This window comes from Mixophyes fleayi, chromosome 4, assembly GCF_038048845.1.
Source record: "Mixophyes fleayi isolate aMixFle1 chromosome 4, aMixFle1.hap1, whole genome shotgun sequence".
Classification (NCBI taxonomy): domain Eukaryota; kingdom Metazoa; phylum Chordata; class Amphibia; order Anura; family Limnodynastidae; genus Mixophyes; species Mixophyes fleayi.
This window is the reverse complement of record NC_134405.1, coordinates 104,396,692-104,422,950: the sequence shown is the minus strand read 5'-3', so window position 1 is coordinate 104,422,950 and position 26,259 is coordinate 104,396,692. Positions and strand designations below refer to the sequence as shown.

The window sequence follows — 26,259 nt, the reverse complement described above, 5'->3', positions numbered from 1 at the left end:
TACATTCCCCTTATTTTAATGAACGTTATGTCCTACAACTCTTTTATAAAATATAATATTAATATTTTATGCCCTATATTATGACTACTTTGGGACACTTGTATGTAGAATAAGATTTACTAGTAATGCTTCCTCTACAGCAACCCCATCATTACTGTACTCAATCTATAATTGAATTATATGTAGTAGTATTTAGAAATCTATTCAGTTTAGAATAATAAATGTATATTGAATGTTATCTACAAAGCTAGCAATAATAAAATAGCAATGCCTCCAAACCACATATGTCCTGTTAGACAGCTGCCTCTGGACATCCATATATCAAGTCTCCTTGGTATATCCCTTCGAGTTAATAAGCAAAAAGTTGAAACTGAAAGGGGTTGTCCATAAGTGGTCCTTAAGCAACTCTAAACCCCAATGTATAGCTCACTTTCCCCCTATGCAGGAACCCATGCTGTTACCTGTATAGGAGACCTAGCTATTAGCTATACATGGGGGCGAGGCACGGGTACCAGTACATAATTAAACCTTGTCCAAATGATGCACATATTAAAGTAACCAGGTAAGCACCCTTGTACTGAGAACCAGAGAGTTCACTCTCTGACCGTCAGTGGCAGTGAAAATAGTAACCTCTGTCCTCAAATCTAGAAAAATATAAAACAGCAGCTGGCTACGTGTGTTTCCAGCAGAGAATATTGGTCCTCAAGCCCCCAGTGTACTGATTATGAATGGAAAGGGCTGTGTTGATTCAGCTGAAGACATCAAAGATAACAGAGAAAGCAAACAGTGCTTGAGAGTTTCTTTTAGTTCAAATCAACCTGGTGGAGTGGCATCTGAAATAAATGGAATAAGATAAACTGTTTACTATGAGTAAATGTAAATGACGTATGACTGAGAGATAACAGGGGTATAAAATTTTAGACATGAGAGGGAGGATCATACAGACAGCCCTTGCCAAAGCGGGATCTCACGTCTTGATATGCAATCTGCAATGGAATCAGAAGAATACAGAAAGAGAGGTATGTTACATGGACCCTCACATAATAGGTAATATAGCAGTTAGCGAAGACTGTCTATTTGATAATTATATTAGATATTGGACAGATGATTTTTTATTTCATTAAATAAACTATTGTGTGCATTGAAACAGTGTATGGTACATATATGGATCTATAGAAATGTGCAGTTATACATAGTTAGTAAAATTCACATACAGATTCCAGGGACACTCTGCTGAAGGACAGATTTACATACAGTATTCTTCATCAGTATAGGACATTACACCCTGCCTCCCATCATAATATAATTATATCTATAGCATTGCAATGCTCAGAATAGGAAAAGTGGTACTGCGCAGTTGGTCTGTATTAAAAATAGGGAAGAATAGGTGACAATCGGCCCCTAGAAAATTGGGATTATCGGCAATTGTGAATGTTCAATTTACATTTTTGTGTTATTCTATGGTTAGCACAAAACACTAGCCCATCTGCTGGCCCAAACTTCTGCTCTTCCTTGAACACCTCCCTCTTGCTGTGTAGGCTGATACACGTTGGCAGAAATTTAGGAGCACTTGTGCAAACTCTGGTTCATGTCACCTCCCTCAAAGGTCTTAAGCTGTGTGTTTGCCTCGGGGCTTAATAAAAGACCTCCTGTATTTTTATTCCCTTATTGATACATATATTTACACAGAAAGCAGGGCACACCTTGAGTTTATACTAGTATTTCTTAAAAAGCAAGCTAAAGAAAGACAAATCATTGTATTACAAGTGTATTTACTAAAAATGTAAACCTAACCTATATTCATTACCTAATAGTCTGGGTAAAAATGGACAGATACAAGTATGAGATGGTGATAGGTAGAACTAGTGAGGACTCAAATCCAGAGTTTATTGTGTTATACAAATACAGAATCTAACCTGGATTGGCTGGATTAATGCTGCGCCAAATCCTAATTAGCATTTAAATAAAAGGAATGGAAGTAACTAAAACGTTTAAAATGTATATATACTAAGTAAAAGTTCCAAGAGGTAAAAAGGAAAAAACTTATTTTATCATTCAAGTTGTTTATCTTCCTATGCATAAAAGACGTTCCCACTTTCTCAAACTACCTTTGTCTAGCCCCCCAAACAATTTGTTTGAAAACATTAAAATGTAATCTAACAAGAAAGACAATATAAGCTCAACTTTGAGGGTTATTCTCTGTTTAAGTTAAATGCAACAAAAAAAAAAATTGGTATGATCGCTAATGTCTAAATTACCTCTGATCATGATGGGGCTAAAGATATTTGGAATAGAATGCTATAAGATTTAAGACTGTAAGGCCATTTAAATCAATAATACATGTGAACACAAATGCACTGAAATGAAATGTTATTTATTTAAAATAAGGCAGAAAAATACAGATAGTAATTTTCTATAAACAAACAAGTGGATAAATCTGAGACTCACCAAAAAGTACCAATAAATTTAGTAGTGTAGTATAAAATGTACTAGCTCAGATTAAGTGCCCCTGTATTCCTGTACTTACTAGTGCACATATTGATAGTCTCTGTGTAAATGTTATTTCCATACCCAGGCAAAGAATTGGTTGATTATATCTGTCAGTACCTCAGCACTGTGAGAGACAGGCGGGTAATTCCAGATGTGCAGCCTGGCTACATGAGAGGGCTGTTGCCTGACAGTGCCCCAGTGGAATCGGAGAGCTGGGACAACATCTTCAGGGACATTGAGGACATCATCATGCCTGGGGTAAAATGGATATGTCTCTGTATAAGAAACCTCTAAATGTTACCTATCATCAACATCATCTATTTATATAGCGTCACCAATTCCGCAGCGCTGTACAGAGAATATTTGTCACTCACATCAGTCCCTGCCCCATCGGAGCTTACAGTCTAAATTCCCTACCACACACACAAAGACAAGTTTTCATTTGTCAACAGCCAATTAACCTAGCATAAATGCTAACCACTGTCCACAGCGTTGCCATGTAGCTTACATAGTCTACATAGTTGAAACAGAGTAGATCATTTGGTTTATGATTACACTGGGTCAGAGGAGATCATCTGGATTATGATAACTCTGATGAAACTAAATTATGATATATCAGTTTAAAGGGAGATCTGAAGCCTTCCTGATTAAGGCTGGGTACACACTACAGAATTTTGTGACCAATGTGTTATAAACAAAAAAGTCCTAATCAGCATGCTGATTTATGCATACACACTATACATGTTCCAAAAGGTTTACCCTTAGATCTGTGCTCTTCAACTGTCATAACAGTCATGACTCTGTAAACTCTATGGAGATCCTGATCGTGAGTTCATACACACTGCATGATTGTAACGACATTGGAACAAGATTTATAGTTCTGCTGAACAATCAAAGGAAGTATACACACTAATGCGATATTGGCCGGAATGGTCTTTTATCGCTCCATTGACCCATTAGTCGGCTGAAAAACCTGGAGTGTGTACCCAGCCTTAGAGTGTCAGCTCTTCAGCAAAAACCTTGGTGGTGGCATAATGGGTAAGGCAAAGTTAGTGTGTGTGATAGACAGGGAGAGTTTTAATCATTTTTATACAGACCAGGTGGTTGTCTTTGATTAACCCTTTGTCACACATGTGATGCAGGCTCAGGTGACGATCGTGTCGCCACCTATGTAACATTTAGAAAGGGAACATATGGGCACCGGTCATTAAATAGAGGTACAAAACCAAAAATATCACGTGAAAAAATGGCTAAAAAAGAAAACAAATGGTTTCATTCATACTTTGTATTAACTGAATTTCTCTCTGTAATGAAACCATAGGCGAAGCAGCAATAGCTAGTGGATCCAAATTCCCTGTGGAACCATCTGCTTCCCCTATATGCTGTGCAGGCTCACAGAGAGCGTAAGGGGGGCAGACAAGGAATAGGAGGTTACAGCCTCAGGCAGTAGATGGAGCAGCCCACAGTATAGCTGAAATGTCTGTGTCCGAAGAGATGTATGTGATTTTTGTGTTTGTGGTGGGTGCAATTATTGGTGGGTGTTGTGAGTAGGGGCCCACAATTATATTTTACACCAGGTCACAAGGACATTTAGTTATGATTTTTTTTTGTAATCCAGAATGCTGCGACTGCATTTGGGAAATTGGACTGTGAGTAAATGCTTCTAAAACAAATGCTTTGCTGAAGTGCTAATAGAAGCTGACTTTTTTCCCATACAGTCAAAAACTGCACAAAAACAGATTAATAGGAAGAACACCAAAAGGAACAATTTGTGTTGTCTTTTTGGCATATTTACACGTTCACCATTTTTCTTGTATGTAAGGTAAAAACAAGCACTTCTGTCTCTCCTCACCTGCAAACATCCCTATTTTGAATACGGAGACAAATTAGGCAATGCCGCTATTTGCTCAAACTACTCTCTTTTTGGGCCATATATCACATTCCCATGCTGATAGGCAATGTTTCTTGTTCATGACTGATTAGAACTGTTGAAAGATATCTATCTGTCTGTCTGTCTGTCTGTCTGTCTGTCTGTCTATCTATATATATATATCGCTATCTATCTTGTTTGATATATATAGTAATTTCCTGCAATGTATAAATCCTTCATTGTCTTTTCCTGCAGGTTGTCCACTGGCAGAGTCCTCACATGCACGCATACTTCCCAGCACTAACCTCCTGGCCTTCCTTGCTTGGAGACATGCTCGCAGATGCTATAAACTGCTTAGGATTTACATGGGTATGTTGAACCTGTCCAACTCAGCTCAATGTATGTTTGTTTTTTCCTAGATTGATATACACTTAATATGAAAAAGCATAGTCACAGCTATCTAATATTTGATAATAGAGCCCATTTCTGTCCTTGATACTTAAAGCTGCATTGCCACCTTGGTAAAATATTTCACTAAGGTGCCCTTTACCTTAGCCGGATCTCTGGTGACTGCTGCACGCAGCCATTTTTTCATAGCCTATGCTGGTTCTGTGATACAGAACTGGTAAATCGATTTAGATTGCCACTTAAAAAATACACTTTAAGATTGCTGCTTGTGATTGGCCCTCCCACTTCCCCCTACTCAAGCGTGGAGGAGCAGTAGTACAGCTATAAGAAATATTGGAGGACATATAGAAAACTGTTCTACAGGAAACTGTGTAAACACATGGTAACAAGGTAGAACAAAGGTGATCCCACAGCAATCAATTGTACATTTGCTTTCATTTTTTAAACTGTACTAGAAAAATGTCTATGGGAATCTGATTGGTTGGTTGGTTTGGGAGACATTTTTCTGCATTGTGAAACAATGAATGTCGCCTACAAATTTATGTAATAATTATTGCTAAAGGGACGGTAATTTATTCTTGTAATCTTTTCACTATATTACAAACATACAAGAGAAACAATAAAAATAGGTTAACAATGGGAACGGAAACTCACATTATAAATACAAATGAAGGCAAATAGTAACAATTTAAATTAAGCATTGAGATAGAAACAAGATAATAATGTATTCCCTACTGTAATCTCTAAGAATATTACACAGAGGAGCTCATTGACCATGTAAAGCCACCAAATCACAAGCTTAGTATCACCGTACCACAACTCTAATGCTCCTGTATTGTCAGTTCTTATACAGAGCCAAATCTACCTTGCCCTCTTTCCTTGCTTTGGATCTGGTGCATAGTACATCCATTTATACATGCCCAAAAGTGTCTCTTTGAGTTCCTATACTACACAACCTACTTCCTGTAGTATAAACTCTGTACCCTGTGCATTATCATGAGTTTGGTCATTTGTGTTGCTTGTAACTGTGTATAGTAATATATTTTTTTAAATGATACATTGGGCCTAAGTCATTATGAAGGGGGAGGTAAATTTAAAATGTGGGGACAGATTTATAGTTGGGGTAGAGCATGTCCTAGATCAACTTTAAATTTCAGTGTAAAAATAAAGCATACATGCCAACTTTTAAGATTTCTCCCCGGGAGATCCAGGGCAGAAGTCATGTGACATGGGGTAGGAGGTGGGCGTGGTCGCGTCACCATAGCCCCGCTCCCACTATGAAAAGCCGAAATTATTGGCATTGAATGGAGGGGGCGGAGATTAATTATGTGATTAAGCCCCCCCCCCCTCCATTCACTGCTGTGAATTTCGGCAAATGCGGGAGCTTTGTCTACTCTTCCGGGAGTCCGTGAGGACTTCCCGAAATTTGGGAGCCTCCTGGGAATTCCTGGAGAGTAGGCAAGCATGAAAAAACAGCCAGTATTTAACTTATGTGCAAAATAATGCACCCCTTGCATTGTAACATGGTTTGTCCCGGAGAACATTTAGTCCCTTTTTTGCTTTACTTTCCTTAATAACTCAGGCCCTTTGTGTTTAATTATCTGCTGAATGAACGAGTGCCTTTAAATGTAATAAAAAGTAAATTTATTTATATCAAATCTTAATGTAGAATTAAAGCAGCAATGAAAACACTTGTGGAACTGCTACTTTAAACTAAAAAAATAAACACAATCCTTTAACAAAAAACATATGATGCATCTTGTGATAGATGTGAGGGTCACAGAGAGATTTCTTGTACTGACTTTAGTAATATAAGTGTTACCTGCCTGGGAGCTGTAATAATGAGTTGTGGGTGTTGCTGTTCCCTATATAATGATAGGAAAAAAATTATATTATGATGGAAATGTCTTACTCTGATTAACTTTTATTGTAATATAATTATAAACAGTAAACTGATGTTAAAAAAAGTATTCTAAGGCATAAATATGTGCCAACGGACTGTTTATTTCTTGATTAAAGTCTGACACTAAGAATGTGGGAGAGCCAGTCACAGAAATATGGCACCAGTCAGCTTCAAGCTGTGAGCATCTACTTCTGATTATCCACGGCTGTTCTGAAAGGAAACACAATATATCTGACTGTCCTCTACAACATATATATATATATATATATATATCTATATATATATATATATATATATATATATATATATTATATATATATATATATATATATATTATATATATATATAAAAAGGTTTCTTCAGGGTTAGTTACTCTTTCTTAGTGTGCATCAGTTTTCATTTGAACTGATATGAGCAGGATGTATGATATTAAAGATAGGCCACATTTATTTGGGTGAATTTACGACACAATTTTAAATAAAAGGTGTCCATTCTTTTCTATTGGTAATACTGTGGCAGTATGATGTATGGAAATGTAAGGTCACTTTACACATGCTTAAAACGGCTGTTACAGTAATTATAACTTTGTCAATAATGCAGATGTGATGATGTCAACATTCAACACTTATAACACTGTAGATTTTACTTGTGTATTATGTGAGAATTGCTTCTTATTAATAATTACCATTAGTAAGACCACACAAGCAGGCGAAGAGACAAATATATTGTATTTGCAGTAAATCTCTCTAATTCATACGTAATGTGATATCCTGGTGCTGACTCCAGTTTATTGTTATTTTATAGGCTTCCAGTCCGGCATGCACTGAGTTAGAAATGAATGTGATGGATTGGTTGGCTAAAATGCTGGGACTTCCTTGTCATTTTCTTCACCATTATCCAGAGAGCAAGGGGGGAGGCGTGCTACAAGTAAGTTGTGCTGAAGTGTATTTCGTGTACAGTTATGAATTGCACAGTACAAAGGACACAGTAAGTAATCTATATAATTTGCTTATTTATTGAGTAACTATATAAAGCAAAGATTGAATGAATCTTAGAAATACACTTTTCTTGGTTGTCCTTTAACACGGCGGCTTCTGCAGTCTTCTGTTTCAGTCCTCTCCCGTCTATGACCATCATATAATTGGTAACGCTCAGTGTGCGTGCTACGCAGAATGGCCCTATTCATGCAGCCTCAAATTTGTTTGCCATCATGTGCAAAAGATCCAACAGCTATAGGCCATGTATATATTATATATATTCCCAGGTCAGGTAGCTGGGTAATTCTCTGTTAGGAATTAGAGGCAGAAAGGTGCTTATAGGTTTGGTCATTTATTTGTGCTAACTTCCACTCTAAGTGTTGCTCAACAAGGTTCTTGGATGAAGCACGTTTCTATTATACAGGAAGAACCTGATTATTTCCTGTGGCATTTCTCTGGCAAACATAAAGTTGGGCAGGTCATGTTTAAAGCCTTGCACCATATCTGCAAATGTATTTGTTTTCCCATTAAGAGTCATGTTGGAATTTTCACTGTATGTCTGGGAGAGTTATTACCTTATCCTGAAAACAGTTTACAGTCACCTGCCAGCAGCACTGGACATGTTTTTGTATAAATAGCATGCAGTGGGCATAATGCATCCCACTCTTATAAGTATAAAAAGCATCTGCCATCTTTCCAGATGGGACAACTGGTAAAATAAAGGTGGTAGTGTAAAAGACCACAATCAGGATTCATCACAATTTAGCTAGTAATTGCCAGTGATCCTAGGACATAAATGACTACCTAATAAAGTAATGGGCATAGCCAGTATTGGAGCATAAGATTGGTCACCAGACTACATGGATTAGAGTTAGTGTGGTACAACCTGGACACAGCAGCATGTTATATACATGTAAATAATCCCACTCCCCTGTTTTATATGTAGTTATAACCTCATGATAAACAAAGCTGTAATCAAATGAATAACCTCAACAATGTTAGCAGTACTCTAAGGGAGCTGTCAGAGGTAAGGGGTTAGTGTATTGGGCCCCAATTAATACCAGGTCTATCACTATGGCCTGTAGAAACAAGTCTCATCCACGTGCAACAAGGAATGCTGGGATAATGCTGGTTTTGGTAAGTGGGGTAGTGAGTAGTATAATAATACTGTATAAAAATAAATAGTGTTATATAAAAATCCTGTAGTTGGTCTTTTAGTCTGGAAGTGCTATGCTCCACCAGGACCTGATTATCCAATAGACTGACTAGGCTGCAAGGCTTTTAGGGGGGGGGTGGGGGCTTTTTGGGTGAGCAAAATAGTGGCAAGGAGAGGTATACATTGAAATTCATTTAACAATACCAGAGAATAGTTGTTCTCTAAAGTAAAAAGAGTGTATTAGCCTAGGTCGGCCTGAAGCTTTCATCAGGCCTGCACTCTATTATAATGTTTTACCGCATATAGCACATTACAGTGAAGCTGGGAAGCCACAGGAACTCCATAGTTTGTATGTCTGTGAAATTATCTTCCTACTACTATAAGGTGGAAGGTTTGAGGATTTCCAGTGACGAAAACAGAGACTGTTCTGTAAAAATTGGGAAACAATATAGTGGGCTGCAACTTTTTTCTAATATATTAAACTATTATTATTCATTTTCAGAGCACTGTGAGTGAGTCAACATTGATAGCAATACTGGCTGCCAGGAAGGATAAAATCCTGAGTATGAAAATCTCTGAACCTGATTCAGATGATTCGAACCTGAATTCCCGACTCATTGCTTACGCATCTAATCAGGTACAGCCATTAACACTCATACATTTTACATCTACAGAAAATATACATACATATTTCAGTCCTTTTTTTGTGACAAGATTGTTTTTACATTTTATTCTGGTGTTTCAGGTATTTAGGTAATAAAATGAAAAGAGGAATCTACAAAGTGCTACCACAAATATATTATTGTATTGCTTGGTCACATCAGTGTAAAATGCATTGGAAGATATAGATTATGATATTTCCCACCTAACACTGTAATGTCAACGAAATAGTCTAGACACAAGAGCTGACACTAACGGTCAGATTCAATTAGCCACAAGGTGCTGCCGGACATCACCCTGCTGGCTAATACCGTACTAAAATCTCAGCTCACTTTCCCTCGCATGTTTATGGAACTCAAGGGAAAATGAGTGCAGATTTTAATAACATTTTTGCCGCGACTTGGGACTTCAGTTCTACTCAGAAAAAAGAACTCAATAAGTAAATAAAATAGCAATATTATCCTGAAAAGTTGATAACAGGAAAAGGATGATTACAACTACGATCCTTATTAAATAGCATAAAAATCATACTTGCCTACTTTTAGTAGGCGACGTCCGGGAGGGGGGCATGACTAATGGGCAGGATTAAAATGACGTTTTGTAGCAGGGGGTGGGGCCAAAATGACACGATTCTCTGTGAATTGCGTCATTTTAACCAGGGAATTCATGGATGCGGGAGAAATGCCAGCTCTCGCGGGAGCCCGGGAGACTGACCCGAATTTCGGGAGTCACCCAGACTTTCTGGGAGAGTTGGCAAGCATGATAAAAATGCATCTGGAATCTATCATCGGTGAAACACAGAGAATATTACCTTCGGTGCAGGATTACCGTCGGTAATAGCAGTGCTAGCACCAGTGGTGTTCACTTGATGTATAGTGCGAAGCCCTATCGCCAGTGAAAATGAGTGTCAGTAGGACTTTTTGACCTTTCATAGATTTACTCCATGTGCATGTAAGTGTATTTATATCATGTGCACGGCTTACTACTAAAATTAGTATATATAACTACATTTGGTTGTGTAAATGTTAGTAGGCATTTGCCACTAGCAGTAAGTTTAGTGTCACACTGGTGACGTATCCACAGCAATTATCTCCTATGATAATGGCTGCAAATATGTTTCCATAGATATCTAACAACAGTGGATGTTTTCCCTTCCTCTATGTCCGTTTCTACAGGCACATTATACATCGCATACATGATGCATGAGGTTAAAGAATACATTTAGATCCCCTTGATAATATTTACCCCTTGACAATCTTGCTAAATAATAAAATACATTCACAGATTATACTTTGTATATCACTAATTTAAGGTGAGAAACACTTCTCGACATATTATCATTATATTCACCATTTTTGTTTGTTTTTTACGAACTCTCATTTCAAATATCTAAAACAGATTTTATTATTTTATTTGAGAATATGCTGGATCAAATTAATTACACACTGTAAACAGCTCTGTTAGTTTATGAACTGTGACCTTATGTACTATGTTTTCTTTATCTAAATATATCTACTTCAGTGGGTCAGTAACCTCTTCAATATTTCAAACTAAGAATGCTGATAAACACTGGTATACCAATCTCTGTGTCAGGAAGTACAAACAGGTGTTGAGAAACAATGTTAGTTATGGCGTAGACAAAGCCTTGTACTTCGTCCTAACTTTATTGCAGCGTTAGATGTGCAGCATAGTGTACTATGAACTTGATGAACATTCCCAAAGAAGTCCATTCTATTTTTACTGATGGTTTATAATTCTGAACACTTACAGGAAATGCCAAAATGTATGCAAAGCAAACGCATGTCAGAAAGTGTGTATGAGCAGGCCCATTTGCTCCCATTATTTTTGGGCTACCAGCCTGAAAGTGCATTTAATATTCTTTGAACACACTTTAATTGTTACAATAACTTTTCTTCTATACAGCTCATTTTAATGGAAATATTACATAGTAAAACATGTTGTTATTTTTGCACATTGGTGTAAATTTATAAAGCTGCGGGTTTGAAAAAGTGGAGATGTTGTCTAAAGCAACCAATCAGATTCTAGCTGTCGTTTATTTAGTACATTCTACAAAATGACAGCTAGAATCTGATTGGTTGCTATAGGCAACATCTCCACTTTTTCAAATCCGTAGTTTGGTAAATTTACCCCCTGGCCCTAGTCTTTCCTCTCCTATGGACAAAAAATTGATATCCTACATGTACGTCTAATTTCTGCCGGTCTGAGCCAAAAGGGCTCGGGGATTCTTCTTTGATCACGTTCAAGACTTTGAATCTATGGTTGTGGTGACACTGGGGACATGAAACTTATCTGGTGGGACCCGTCGTTGACCCCCTTGTCCTCTTACTTAAGGGAAACTTTTGCATATGTCACTTGGCACTCACCATTGAGCAAGTCTATCAGTAAAGAAAACGATGATAGCACAGGGTGGGACCCAAAACTATATTAATCTTAGGACTTGAGCAAATGTTGGGTCACATCGACAATTTTGATTGATCATTTCACATTTATGAGAGCCATAAGTTTAGTGGGTGCCCCAGTGGTTTGTATTTGCATCAGCCTTTTTAGTCCCTCAAGAGAACTAGATTTTCATACAACCTCTAGGTTGGAGATGATCAAGCGCAGGCCATCATTTTCAACGGACCATCTTCTGATGCTGAAATAAATACCAACTTGTGAGACACATTAATAAAACAGTTCTGATGTCACATTGCTCTCATTAATTATTTGAGACATAAATGTGGCCACAAAGAACATTATTTTAGGAGCAAAAGGAATGTTTTCATTATTTATCGACACAGTCCAAAAAATGTGATAGTAAGAATGAATTTAAAGTGACAGGTGATTATTTACCTACATACTTATTCCTATGATGGCCTATATTTGTATAACCAATTAGAAACAGCCGCATGGTTCAGTCAGATTCATACTTCTTGGCCGGCAGTGGTCATATACACAGAATTAGCAGCATGTTCAACTTTCATTGCATTTCATTATAACCACTGTTGAAGAGATTTATTAATGGTGGCTTTAGGGATCAATGACCTTTATAGTCACCTGCATTTTAATGTGTTTTCATGCATCAAATAAGGTTTGACTGCATAGATGCTGGAAACTATGATTTGTGAATTAGACCACTATACGCACATTCCATTTTAGATGAACAGCGGTCTATTAATCGATATCAAGTTGCAAAGTGTCAGGCTGAAATCACACTGGTTTATTATTGGCAATTAAAAAAACAACAAATTCTTTCATTTCTTCAGGCTCATTCTTCAGTGGAAAAGGCCGGCCTGATTTCTCTGGTAAAAGTCCGTTTCTTGCCTGTGGATGAAAATTTCTCCCTTCGAGGAGAGACATTAAAAGCTGCAGTGGAAGAAGATAGAAAACGCGGGCTTGTTCCTGTCTTTGTGAGTGACGCGTGTGTAGCCATATTGCACTGATATGTGTGTTCCGCCATGGTGTTGAACAACCAGATCATGTTGTAGGCACAGGATTCAGCACTTCCATGTAGAATGATAGACCCAATGCAGGGGCAGGGCTGGGCTGGGGGGCAGGGGGGCATCTGCCCCCCCGGGCCGGTCCCATAGTGCACGACCTTGGGCTGGGTCACTGGGCCACCTGCATTTTTTCCCATTAAAATAGGCTGCTAAATCGAGTCTTGCCCCCGGGCTAAAATTTGCCAGCCCTCCCCTGACCCCATGATCACTCAGATTAAATCTTCACTAGGTATGAGGAGTCCACAATGATTACAATGGTTGCTCAATTTGGTCTATATAACCAAATGAACCAACCAAAATTAAACCATGCAGGGTTACTTCAGCTATGTAAAAGTTTATTTTATGATATTAAATATTTCCTCTCTGCACAGTATACACCTAGACTTAATATACCTATACACGCAGGGTTTTGGATGACTGGTTTGTAGATTTTAGACCAAACTGCATGAAATTGTAGTTTGTGTAGTCTCAAAGCAACTTGCAGTACTGACCAACATCTGTTCAAATGTCAATTGGTACTGTCAGAATATCCAGTTAAATTACCAAGATATGACAGCATTACCACATAAAACCATCTATCTATTCATTGTTCTCCCTGAAACTACAGAGATTAGATCCAGTTTTATTTTAACCTACAAAAATAAGGCTTGGTGCACATTACTTACTGACACTCTCACCTGCCCCGGGGGCATATCTAACCTCTTAGTGGAGAGGGGTGAAACCAGCTGTGCCTTCACCTTCCTGATATTTATTTAAGTCATCTGGCAGGGTGGTCTCCAGCACTGTACTTTCAGTCTATGGAGCACTTACTGGCACGGGATGGGCTGTTCAGTAGAGTTTTTATTTTGTTACATTGTTAAAATACAAATTTGTAACCCTGGTTGGATTTAGAATAAATATTGTGCATAAATACATCTGCTTTAGTGAATACCAAACTGAGGATCCCGGAAATGTGTTAGTAATTAACCCTTTCTTTACATTGATCAACTGTAGAAAACAAATAGAAAATAGGGAACGGTAGTGAAGTTTCAAATACCAAATAATATCAAAGCACAGATAGATTTCAGAACGTCTCTCCAGACAATGAGTTGACATCTGTCACTATGGACATCTGTCACTGTTGCCGCCGATGGTTATGACAGATGTATAGCACAGATCTGAGGGTAATCATGTACAACGGGTATAGTGTGTACACATGAATCAGCATACTGATCAGGTCACCCCCCTGTTGTTGGTAAAATCGCTAAAACAATCGCATTGTTAGAACTTTTTTGTAGTGTAGTGTACCCAGGGTTAGGTCACTGAAGCTTTCTACTCCATCTTTATCTGCAATATCAGCGGGATTAGGGATGGAGAAGACAGGCTATACGGTAAACGGTAATGGAGTATTTCTTGGATATTTGTGACATATTTATTTATCCACTGTAAAATCAAAAGTGATAGTGACTGACTGGTTTATTTTATGGAAAAGACTCATAGGGCACGCTGTATAAAATTGATAACTGTGCAATACTATGAGCAAATCCTTGTTCTGTAAATAGTATAAAGAGTTAAGTTATGCATATTTGTCTCAATAGTTCTTATTTACTTTGGAACTTACACTCTTATGCTTATTTCAGAAGCAGACAACAAGCAGTCAAAGGCTTCTTCTAAAGCCACACAATACTAGAAAATGCCCAGTGAGACAATCCCTTATGTCTTCTAATTGTCTTGTTATAGGTTTGTGCAACATTGGGTACAACGGGCGTTTGTGCCTTTGATAACCTTGCAGAATTGGGACCAATATGTAAGTAGGATAATTCTTAAATAGTGATTATTTATGTGACTATACATTTTTGTGTTGCTATTGTTAATTTCCTAACTCTACTGTGTGACTGTGATCTTATGTCCAGGTTCCAAAGAAGGACTGTGGCTCCACATTGATGCTGCTTATGCTGGCACTGCCTTTATGTGTCCTGAATTCCGATCACTGCTCAACGGAGTGGACTATGCTGATTCTTTCACATTTAATCCATCAAAGTGGATGATGGTTCATTTTGACTGCACTGCTCTTTGGTGAGCTCCGGTATTGTTATGTTAGCCTGGTCATTAGGGAGAATCAGATGCCTTCACTTGTTATCTCTAGCAATTTTCTAGGCAGCAAAGCCTGAAAAATTCAAAATGTGTTGAATGGCTTGTGATTTCAGGAGAATAAATGGTAACATATTGTTTGTCCCTTCCAAGAAATGGGAAAGCTGACACATAAAAGAAAACATTTGTAAAACTCTACCTGCAGAATAATCTTAATGCAATAAATATCCGTTATTGAAATGTTATGTAGAAAAAAGTAGGATGAATAAAAAGTTAATAATGTGAATTTAAATGGTTAATTTAGTATAAAGGCAATGGTCACACTGACACATAGAATGGTCACACTGACACATAGAATGGTCATACTGACTGCTTGCCTGTGCATAACAGAGAACACTTAGTGGTAGATTTACTAAAGCTTCTAAAAAGGTAAGGTAGAGATATTGGCCATAGCAACCAATCGAATTCTACCTGTTGTTTTGCAGAGGAGATCACTGAGAGAATACACATCAAAAGTCTGAATAAAGTAAAGAAACAATCTCCCCATTGTGGAGGAATTGCTGAATATACAGTATCATCTGGCAAAGGAGGTCTCCGGATGTTGGCTATGGTGGCCGTACCTCTGGAAACCCTCCAGTCTAACTTATTACCTGCATGCTGACCACCCCCCCCCCCCCTCCTCCACACTGTGATCTTGTCCTCTGCATGCTGGTCATGCACCCATTCACCAGTACTAGCAGTGCATGCATGAGGGGCGCCTTAGCATATGCTCAACCTAAGGCACCATAGCTATTTGCTACACCACTACATGGGTGCCTGTCTCCTGTTCCATAATATGGAAGCTCTATAATGTAATTGAGAAAAAAAGTTAAAACTACATTCACAAAGAAAGCTGAGTGCCGGCAACCTGAGAGCTGCAGCTTCCCCTATGACAAAATGTTTTTGGTTATACATCTGCTCTATTTCTATAGGGTGAAAGATAAATACAAGCTTCAGCAAACATTCACTGTCAACCCCATCTACCTCCGGCATGCCAACAGTGGAGCTGCAACGGATTTCATGGTAAGCTTTTATATATGGCATAACAATACAACTGCCACATAGAGGACGTTTACTAAATCTGGCATAATAGAACTGAAGCTAACAGTCAGCAAAATTATTCAAGTGGATTTAAGATATTATATGTGTTGTTTAAAAAAAAAAAAAGCCCTCTTAACACACACACACACACACACACACACACACACACAGCACACACACACACACACACACACACACACACACACACACACACACACTGTGATCTAATGTCGAACCCCTGCATTTCTCAGATAGTCACCCCACTGGCACCTCTATTGGTCAGGTCTCATACTGGGAAAGGTCAACTCAAGAGGTATCTAAGCACTGTAATTCCTGTAGAACTGACCATTACAGAGGCACCAGTGAGGTTCTGCTATTTGGGAGGAGAGTGGATTTACCATATCATTTATAGTTAGGGTAGAGTTTGTTAAGTTACTTGCACAGCAAATATAAAGAAATTGTTGTTATCCAGCTATCTAAAGTACATTATGCTGAATTGTTATTTATATAATTTAAAAACTTTATAGTTAAAAAAAACCAAGGTGCTTAAAATAAAAATACCTATTTTGTATGATTGTAGCGTTTGTATGAGGAGAGAGTGGTCAACAGTGTCAAATGCAGCCGAGAGATCCAGGAGAATTAGGAGAGAGTAATGGCTTTTACTTTTTGCTGTGATCAAATCATTGACAACCTTGGTCAGCGCAGTCTCTGTGGAGTGTTGAGAGCGAAAGCCTGACTGAAGAGGATCCAACAGGTTGTTTGCTGTAAGAAAGTGTGTGAGGCGAGTGTAGGCAATTATCGAGAAGCTTGGAGGGGCACGGGAGCTGGGAGATGGGGCGGTAATTTGTAAGAGAGTTAGGATCAGAATTTTGTTTTTTTAAAATGGGAGTAATCGCTGCATATGATTATTGTTATATATTTCAAAATGACATAACAGGTATGTGTTAAATCACAACTGCTGTTCGACATGTAGGCTGCAGGATGGTCCATCACATCTAAAGTCTCCATCAATATTCTTAATTGTGTTGGGTGGGTTTGTTTTCAGAAAAGTGTAATTGCACCAGGCTTTTTTTTTGTATTTTTCAATTCTAGCATTGGCAAATTCCTTTGAGTCGCCGCTTCCGCTCCATCAAGCTCTGGTTTGTCATTCGATCCTTTGGAATTAAAAACCTGCAGGCACACATCAGACACGTGAGTATTTAGCAGCATAGCTGTACTTTGCTACATAGTGGGTGATTTAGAGTGAATGCAAAAGATGCCTGTTGTGCCTATGTGCAAATATGGTTTTGCACACTTACATTTACTCAACTACTATTTTTTGTTACACATATCAAGATTTTTGAAGCCTTAAATCTAGCGTATAGTTGCATACAGAGGCCGATTTGATACTGGGCTAGGGTCACCTGCATTTTTTTACTTTTAAAATGCTCCTAAGAGGCTGCTGAGCCGCGTCTCACCGCACAGGCTAAAATTTGCCAGTCAGCCCCTATTTGCATCTCGAGCAAAGCTAAGGCAATCATCATCATGAACTCTAAAATTGCAGCGGCTTGTGTAGGCAACAGCATCTGCCTTTGGTAAAGAACCTATCTCAAATACATGTGTGACTGTAAATAGAAGACATCCAGAAGGTGCATGCTTAACTTCTGTCTACACGCTCTACACGCTCTTACTGAAATACCCTTCACCGTGAACACCCATGGTTCACCTCTACAAGAGCAAGGGGCTGCATGCAGCTCAAAATACTGGCCCATGTTATTCCTATAAAAATAAAACAGTTTTGTTAAAAGAAACTAAAAAAAAAGTGGACAAATTTTACACAAAGCATATTTATTCCGCGCAAATGCCCTCGTCTCCATCCTATCTGTATTTGTTTGTCAGATACACACTATAGCAGAGTGTATTTAGCCTCATCTGTACTGCATCTTATGCCATGATCAGGGGACTGGGAATATGATGCCAAGTGCAAACCCGACCTTCATGGTATTCAGTTCAAACCACTGATGTCGGCACAGTGGGGTGGCTGGCTATAGGCAGAAGCTTAAGCACTAAATACAGTCTCTAAGAAAATATATCTTGTATTGTTTGCAAAAATATTACACAGGTTCACATCTGTGAACCTATCAATTCCATTGTAACTATGTCAACAGCCACGAGATGGTAGCAGTGCATTTTTGTTAACAAAACAAAATGTAACATCATGAACATAACAGTACTTACATACTTGCAAACATTTACACTTAGCTGATTGGGAAATACATCAATATATATATGAAGGGGCCAACACAGGATTTCTAGAAGGTGGGTTGCAACTGTTTAATTTTGGAACAAAGCAAAAGCAAAAGCAAAATAAAAACAATCTTACTGCAATAAATCAGCGACAGACACTTTTTTTACTTAAATTGTTTGACTGTAAATAAGAAGTTTGCTGAGTCACATCCATAAAGACACATATCTGACGATTTTGAGCTTATTGTACACAAAATCACTCTGTGCATGCCCAGAACAGGGAGATACGCCAATAAACAGAGCCCTGTGCGCTCTGTCTTCATATGCAAAGGACAAATTACCATAGTAATGGTAATAAAGCGCACCTATTACCGTAGTAATAGTTTGTGGGCCGCATTGTTCTTTAGAATCTACTAATTGAAACTACCCCATAAAGTAAGCTGTATGTTAATGTGAACACTTCTATAAATAAATCTGACAATCTCACCAATTTAATAATGCTCTACAAAACTAATATTAATCTCCTTCACACCCAATTACAATAAAAACTATTAAAATTAGTGTTCTAGTCGCTTACCCAGTGCTGGACATCACACTGCAGATAATAACAGATCATTTACTTTTCTATTTGCTATGTCAGACAAACACTGGATCTATAGGTACAAAACTGTAAAAATAATACACTAGAGACAAAAGTGACAACGGCCATTTTGTTGAGTCCAATTTGTGTGGAAAACATATGCAGATGCTCATGGAAATGTTTCCTAGTCTGCAGACAATGAGTTATAGTTAATTTACTATACCTAGTTACTGGGCGGTTCCATGATTAGAGAAAGGGAGGTTTCTAGGTAACAGGAAAAACCCCTAAGTGCGCCCCTAGCATGTACAGTGCACTGACTACACTCACATTGACATTACAAATAAAAAAACCTTAACAAAATACCCCTACGTAACATGACCAAAATGCAATTTTGTTGGAACAAATAGTAAGACTTAGAATACTACTAACATATAGAACAAGATAAGTAGCATTGTACAGGAACATTGTCAGCTAACATTTACAAGGACAAATTACCAAACTTGGTGTTGACTAGAGTTTAGAGACAGCTGACAACTAAATACAAACAAGTGACTGTAGCACACTACATGTAACTGGAAGGCTTTTGCTTTGTTTCTTCAGACACAGACATACCCCTTGCAAATCATATTTGTTAATATAAACTGAAACTGAAGAAATTCATAAAATCTACATGGGAGAGTGTGTCAATATCATCATCGTCTATTTGTAAGTAACTCTACAATGCCAGACAGTCAGAGATACAAATACTACAAAATACAATCGCACATAAAAACAGAACAAGTACATACAAGGTTAGTGAAGGAGGTACAAATGTGAGACAAAGGGTAGTGAGGAATCTGTTTGTGAGAGTTAGAGAGGGCAATGCTGAGACAATAGGTGCTAGGGTGTACAAGGGGACGGTGGCTAGTTGAACATGCAGAGGCAGTAGTACCAGGTAGTGGTAGGCTAGGCTATAGTGAAGAGCTGGGATTTGAGGAATGAAGAGTTGTGTTTTGAGAGAGTGCTTGAAAGAAGATCAGAGGCAGATAGAAGGGGGCAAAAGGCAGTGTATCTTCTGATGATGTCAGAGCTGAAGGAGAGGAGTTGCTGAAGGCTTTGAAGTTGAGAGTGAGTAGCTTGAATTGAATTCTGAAGCTAATGAGGAGCCAGTGTAAGGATTTAGAGAGTGGTGCAGGAACATCTGTCTTACCGCTTTATTTAGAATGAGGAGTAGGCCAAATAGGAGGAGGTTGCAGCTGTCAAGGTGGGAGATAATGAGAGAATGGGTAATGGTTTTGGCAACATCCTGTGGAAATGTGACAGTTCAAGAGACTGTAAGTGTGGAGTGATACTGAGGGTGGATTTGAAAATTACATCAAGCCAGTGGGCTTGGGGAAAATGAGTGACTATGAAGTTATCAATCGTGAGGAAGACTAGAGAAGGGTTAATGACACTAGTGACATTAGCGGGTGGTAAACATTGAGCTCTGTTTTTGGACATGTTGATCTGTATGTAGCGTTGGGACATCCAGGTGGAGATAGAAAAGAGGCAGATGGACACACAGGATAAAAGAGAAGTAGAGAGGTCAGGGGAGGCGTGGTAGATTTGTGTCGTCTGCAAAGAGGTGATAGTGGAGGCTGAAGCAGCATATTAGTTCACCAAGAGAAGAGGTATATATAGAGAAAAGCAGAGAGCTGAGAACAGAGCTTTGAAGGACTCCAACAGATAGAGGGAGTACATGGGAGGATGTGTCAGTAGTAGAGACACTGATGTAGTGTGAACCACTATTTGTGTGTAGATGAGATTGTAGCTGCAGCAGCTGTTTTTTTCTTATCAGACCCTACGACTTGGAAACTGTGCATCAGTTGATTTGACTGTATTCACAATTTCAGGGCACAGAACTGGCCCAGTATTTTGAGTCTTTGGTTAAATCTGACCAGCTGTTTGAAGTTCCTGCTAAGCGACACCTGGGACTGGTTGTCTTCCGTCTAAAGGTAAACTGATAATTGGGGGTTGTTGTATTTCTTAGCACTGTCTCTACTTCTGCTACTTGATTTTGGAATATTAATACTTCAATAATTAAGACTACTGATATACTTAGGGTGTGGGTGATAATGGGAGAAAATTAATATTGTAGATTTCTACATTTCATTTTCAAAATGTATATTGTTACATTATGGACTGTGCAGATTCAGTGAAACCAATGTCCTTTCGTATACCCAAAATATTAATGCAGATGAATGTGGTGCTACAGCCCCAGAAATGTCAGTTTAATGCAATTAAAGGGACACTAACCTCAATATATTTATTGGTGCTGTGTAAAGAATAGTCAAACGGGCAGTGTGGTGTAAATAGAGGCCTGAAATAAGTAATTTGAATGTATCCAAGCACACAAATCTGCATTTCTTTCTATTTGATAAAACATATTGAAAAGCTTTAAAATGAGGTTAGAGTGACTTTAAAATACAAATTGGGAAAGAATGAGCAAATCCAGGAAGCAGCCCCTACAGTTTAAAAAAGATATTGGGCCTGAGTCATTAAGGAAAGTAAGGCAAAAAAAGGAGCAACTGTTCTCCGGTACAAACCATATTACAATGCAAGGGGCAGTGCCGTAACTAGCCATTTTAGTGCCCTGGGCGAGACAGGGAATCGGCGCCCCCCATCTAAGTGGGAGTGTCAATTGTCGGGTGGGTGTGGTCAGCCTACTGTGGGGGCGTGGCTAGCACTTTACAAGTTCTAGACCGCACTGAAACCCCCTCCCTCTCCATTATTCTTGGTCTGGCTTTGTAAGGATCTTTATGTAATAAGCCTCCATAGAATCAAAGTACTTTAAATGCAGCTATCACATGCTAGCTGTATAAAAAAATTTAATTTGTTATTGAAATAAAACTCACTGAAACAAATTAAAACATAAATGTAATGGTACCATCTGTATCACACTGCCCCTTCATCCCACTGTGCTCTCCATAACAGTTTCTACTTTATCACACCGTGCCATGGAGCCATCTCTATCATTGTGCCCCCTTGTCAACATCACACTAAATATAATATATATATATATATATATATATATATATAAACACAAAACAAATGGGAGGGAGCGCCAAATAGTATAATACTGTATATAAAAATACAGAAAGGTGTACCAAAAGTCAGAATCTTAACCACTAAATAGGTATAGACACTCAGGTAATAATAGTGGATCAACAGGAAGAAGGAAATGAGAAACCACTCTAGAACACCAGCGCCGTGCCAATATAATATGCGTACCAGATAAAAGATCTTTAAAGCTTATCTGTAGGTATAACCGGTATCTTCACCAATCAAGTTGAGCCTTATTACCCCATGGGAATAGCAGATGCTTCATACAATGTTGAAAAGTTCCGGAACTGGCACTTCATATATACTCAGTAGTATTCAGGATAATGGAGAGGAAGAAACTCACATAGTGTAATGCTGTATAGCAATACATTTATTACATAAATAATGTGGATGTGCACTTACATAAAAAATATATATATATACACACACATGTACACACACACATACAATATAAAGAGCCTCCTAGTGTCCGCCATACCTTACAGAGAGCATTCCTGTGACCGCCATACTTTACAGAGAGCATTCCTGTGACCTCCATACTATGCAGAGAGCATTCCTGTGACCGCCATACTATACAGAGAGCATTCCTGTGACCTCCATACTATACAGAGAGCATTCCTGTGACCTCCATACTATACAGAGAGCATTCCTATGACCTCCATACTATACAGAGAGCATTCCTGTGACCTCCATACTATACAGAGAGCATTCCTATGACCGTCATACTATACAGAGAGCATTCCTATGACCGCCATACCTTACAGAGAGCATTCCAATGACCACCATACAATATAGAGAGCATTCCTATGACCGCCATACTATACAGAGAGCATTCTTGTGACTGCAATACAGATAAATACCTCACCTGAAATTAATAGACCCCACCATTAAATTAAAAAGCCCCATCAATAAATTAAAATGACCCACCAGCACCTCACAAATAAACTAGTACCCATTAAATAATTAGCCCCCACCTAAACGTCACCATTAAATTAATAGCCTAACTCCCACCCATGTACTAAGACACCCAACCTCCCTACCCTCATATCACACATTATATTAATACATACCCCCCTTCCCTCACACATTATGGCAGCATACCACCCCATCCCTCATAAAGCATAGCAGCATCCCCCCCCTCCATAATAGCAAGATGCAGCACACATTCCTCCCCTCCCTAATAGCAGCACACATTCCCCCCCTCCCTAATAGCAGCATACATCCCCTCCCCCCTCCATAATTGCAGCTTACATTCCCCCCCTGCCTCCCTCCATAATTTCAGCTTACATCCCCCCCCCTTGCCTCCATCCATAATTGCAGCTTACATTCCCCCCTCCCCTTGCCTCCATCCATAATTGCAGCTTACATTCCCCCCCCCTTGCCTCCATCCATAATTGCAGCTTACATTCCCCCCCCTTGCCTCCATCCATAATTGCAGCTTACATTCCCCCCCCCCCCTTGCCTCCATCCATAATTGCAGCTTACATCCCCCCCTCCCCTCCATAATTGCAGCTTACATCTCCTCCATAATTGCAGCTTACATCCCCTCCATAATTGAAGCTTACATCCCCCTTCCCCTGCTTTGAAACTTACCTCCTGTCCAGCCGTCGCTGCCTGGCTCCTCTCTGCTTCTCTGCTCCTCTGCTGCCTAGCAACGTCATGACATCAGACGCTGAGGCAGAGGGCAGAGTTCAGAAGGGGGTGGAGCCGGGTGCCGGCCGCCATCTTGGATGCGCCGGGCGGCCGGCAGTCTGAATCTGAGGTCTGTTTAATTTTTTTTTTTTCTTTTCACTCCTCACACAGAAGTCGGTGCGGGCGGCCACTGCGCCCCCTTGGGACTGCGCCCGGGGTGGTGGCACCGCCCGCACCGGCCTCGTTACGGCTCTGGCAAGGGGGGCAAATAAGTTTATTATTTTGCACATAAGATAAATACTTTCACACAAATACTTGATAGCTTTATTTTTACACTGAAATGTAAAGTTGATCTAGAACATGCCCTACGCTAACTATAAATCTGTCCACACATTTTATATTTACCTCCCCCCTCCAATGCAATATGGTTTTGCCCAGGTGCAAAGTTACTCCTTTTTTTATGCTTTGCTCTCCTTAATGACTCAGGCCCTTGTCTATTATTACAACTCCTCAAAACTTAGATGTTTCAGGCTTATTTAGTCTGTTCTCATTCAAGAATTGACCGCAAACACGTCAAACCCTCATGATAGTATTAATTGACCCACTGGAGTTGCTGACTTTCCAAGAGATACTTTAGGGGCATGTAAATAATATTCCTCCATTGGTTCAGTGAAGTGCCTTGTTATGGCCCTCAGCACAGGCGTGGGTACAGTTTGCTAGACTGAACCATTGTTTTTGCACTACTACTGCTGGAAGAAAGTCAGAAAGCTTATGGCGAGATTCACAAGGTTGAGTGAAGCAGCCCTGCACCCTTGTTATTTTATATAACCGTTTATCCATGCTAATTAAACTCTTACACACTATCTAGAAAGGTTTACAAACTCGCTGAATAAATTTCTACCATATAATCACTATCACATCATTGTATGCATTGGCTTTAAAATCTCCATCATGGACAATTATCTGTTGTAGAGATTTCAAACCCATATATATGTGTCAAAGAAACAGGCAGTGAGATGGTGGTGGGAACAGGGAAAATCAATCGACTCTAATGGAAAGTATTTATTAAAAATGACCCAAAGATCTAATTAAGTTGAATCAATAGTGGTAGGTTTATCCTTTCAGGAGACAACTTAAAAATTGGTGTTTGGCCACACCAGCTTGTCTTGCTATTCAGTCTGATTCTAGATGTATTTTCTCCTATTAACTTAATGTTCTCTGTTCTTAAAATCAGGGCCCAAACGTTCTGACAGAACAGGTGCTGACAGAATTGAACAGGTCGGGGAACATGTTCCTTGTCCCAGCCACTATCAATGACAAGTTTATTATACGTTTCACTGTCACATCTCAGTTCACCACTAGAGAAGACATTCAGCGTGATTGGAATCTGATCAGGGAGGCTGCAATAAATATCACCAACTGGCATCACAGTACCATACCCAATGACAAGCAAACCATGGAAGGTGAGAGGGATGAGGACTCTGTCCAGAGGATCACAGTACAGCCCAAACATGGGGAATTCAGTCCTAAAGACTGGGTTGAGCAGATGTCTGAAGATGACTTGGATCCCTTTGATGATTGTTTTCCAGAGAGTGTACCAGTGGCCAGCAAACATAGACCAGTGTCTTTCATGTATCGATATTGGTCTACCCAAAACAAGAAAAAGAGTGCTCGTTCCCTTAGTTGTAACAGTGTTCCAGGACATAATAATCCAAGGGAGGCCATGGTTGAAAAGATTGTGCCCCAATTTGAACTTCAGAAAGATGGTAGCATACTTTCCAAACTCCCAGGTAAGGTCATGATTCTAGAAAAAAATGCCTTCAGGAAATTAATTAAGTTTTACAGTGTGCCCAGCTTCCCAGAAATAAGCATTCAGTGTGGTCTTAAATTGCCCTGCTGCCCACTCCAAGCACTAGTGTAAGTCACACAAAGACTTACTTTTGAAATCTGTTGCGTACACACAGTTGAGGCAGCCATTTTGGGTTAAACAGATATTCAGCCTATCCCTTCACTATGCTTTAATCAGATCACTGATTGCCTCGTGCATCAGTTCTCAGGTTCCTGCATAGAATTTTCATAAGTGTTGGTTCAGTACATATGATGGCTGCCCCCGCTGTTTGTAGGTGATGGGTACACTTTAGTATACCAAACAGTTGTATTCCCAGTATTGGGGTACATTTTAGCTTGTATTTAAATATTCCTATTCATTGGAAGGTTGACATTGGAGTATAATATAAAGTTCACTGCACATTTACTAAGTACCAATAAATAAAACCTTCATATGCAATCTAATTTATTATTGTGTTGATGCAAGACATAATTACACATATCTATATAGAATTTGAAATATGAAATTGATGACCCTTTTATTCAATGTCTAAAGCTCAAATAGTTCAGACATGTCCATGGGTGAAACTGCTAAGATACTTTATTTGTTTTACAAAGTACCCACCAATTTTCCCAGTTTAAAATTACTCTGGAAATGTTTTGCATAAATTTATTTAGCCAGAGGACCTTTAATTCCATCCCACCTGTAGTATTTTTCTGCAGATTCATTCAAGTACCAACACAGCTGGTGAATTGGGCAACTATGTAATTTTAATTAATATACACTTATGAGTATGTG

The 26,259-nt window shown here is 39.0% G+C and overlaps 1 protein-coding gene across 2 annotated transcripts; it reads left to right on the top strand.

The window, feature by feature from the left end:
• Positions 1-965: 965 nt before the first annotated feature.
• Positions 966-25,920, top strand: HDC (histidine decarboxylase). Of its 2 annotated transcripts, XM_075207930.1 has the most exons (12): positions 966-1,019; positions 2,576-2,748; positions 4,616-4,729; positions 7,476-7,598; positions 9,307-9,441; positions 12,731-12,874; positions 14,684-14,750; positions 14,857-15,019; positions 16,006-16,096; positions 17,207-17,305; positions 20,792-20,893; positions 24,868-25,920. In XM_075207930.1, the coding sequence occupies exons 1-12, from the start codon at positions 980-982 to the stop codon at positions 25,552-25,554; spliced, it is 1,938 nt and encodes a 645-aa protein (XP_075064031.1). In that variant the 5' UTR covers positions 966-979; the 3' UTR covers positions 25,555-25,920. The 2 variants fall into 2 exon arrangements, with proteins under 2 accessions (XP_075064031.1, XP_075064030.1); XM_075207929.1 differs by lacking the exons at positions 966-1,019; positions 2,576-2,748; positions 4,616-4,729; positions 7,476-7,598 and adding an exon at positions 7,913-8,785.
• Positions 25,921-26,259: the final 339 nt, after the last annotated feature.

Bases quoted from the DNA above. Each gene is read 5' to 3' on its own strand.
- HDC (XM_075207930.1), top strand. From the start codon at position 980: ATGCAATCTGCAATGGAATCAGAAGAATACAGAAAGAGAG. The intron at 1,020-2,575 runs GTATGTTACATG...TTCCATACCCAG, and splicing joins AGAAGAATACAGAAAGAGAG to GCAAAGAATTGGTTGATTAT. The intron at 4,730-7,475 runs GTATGTTGAACC...GTTATTTTATAG, and splicing joins ACTGCTTAGGATTTACATGG to GCTTCCAGTCCGGCATGCAC.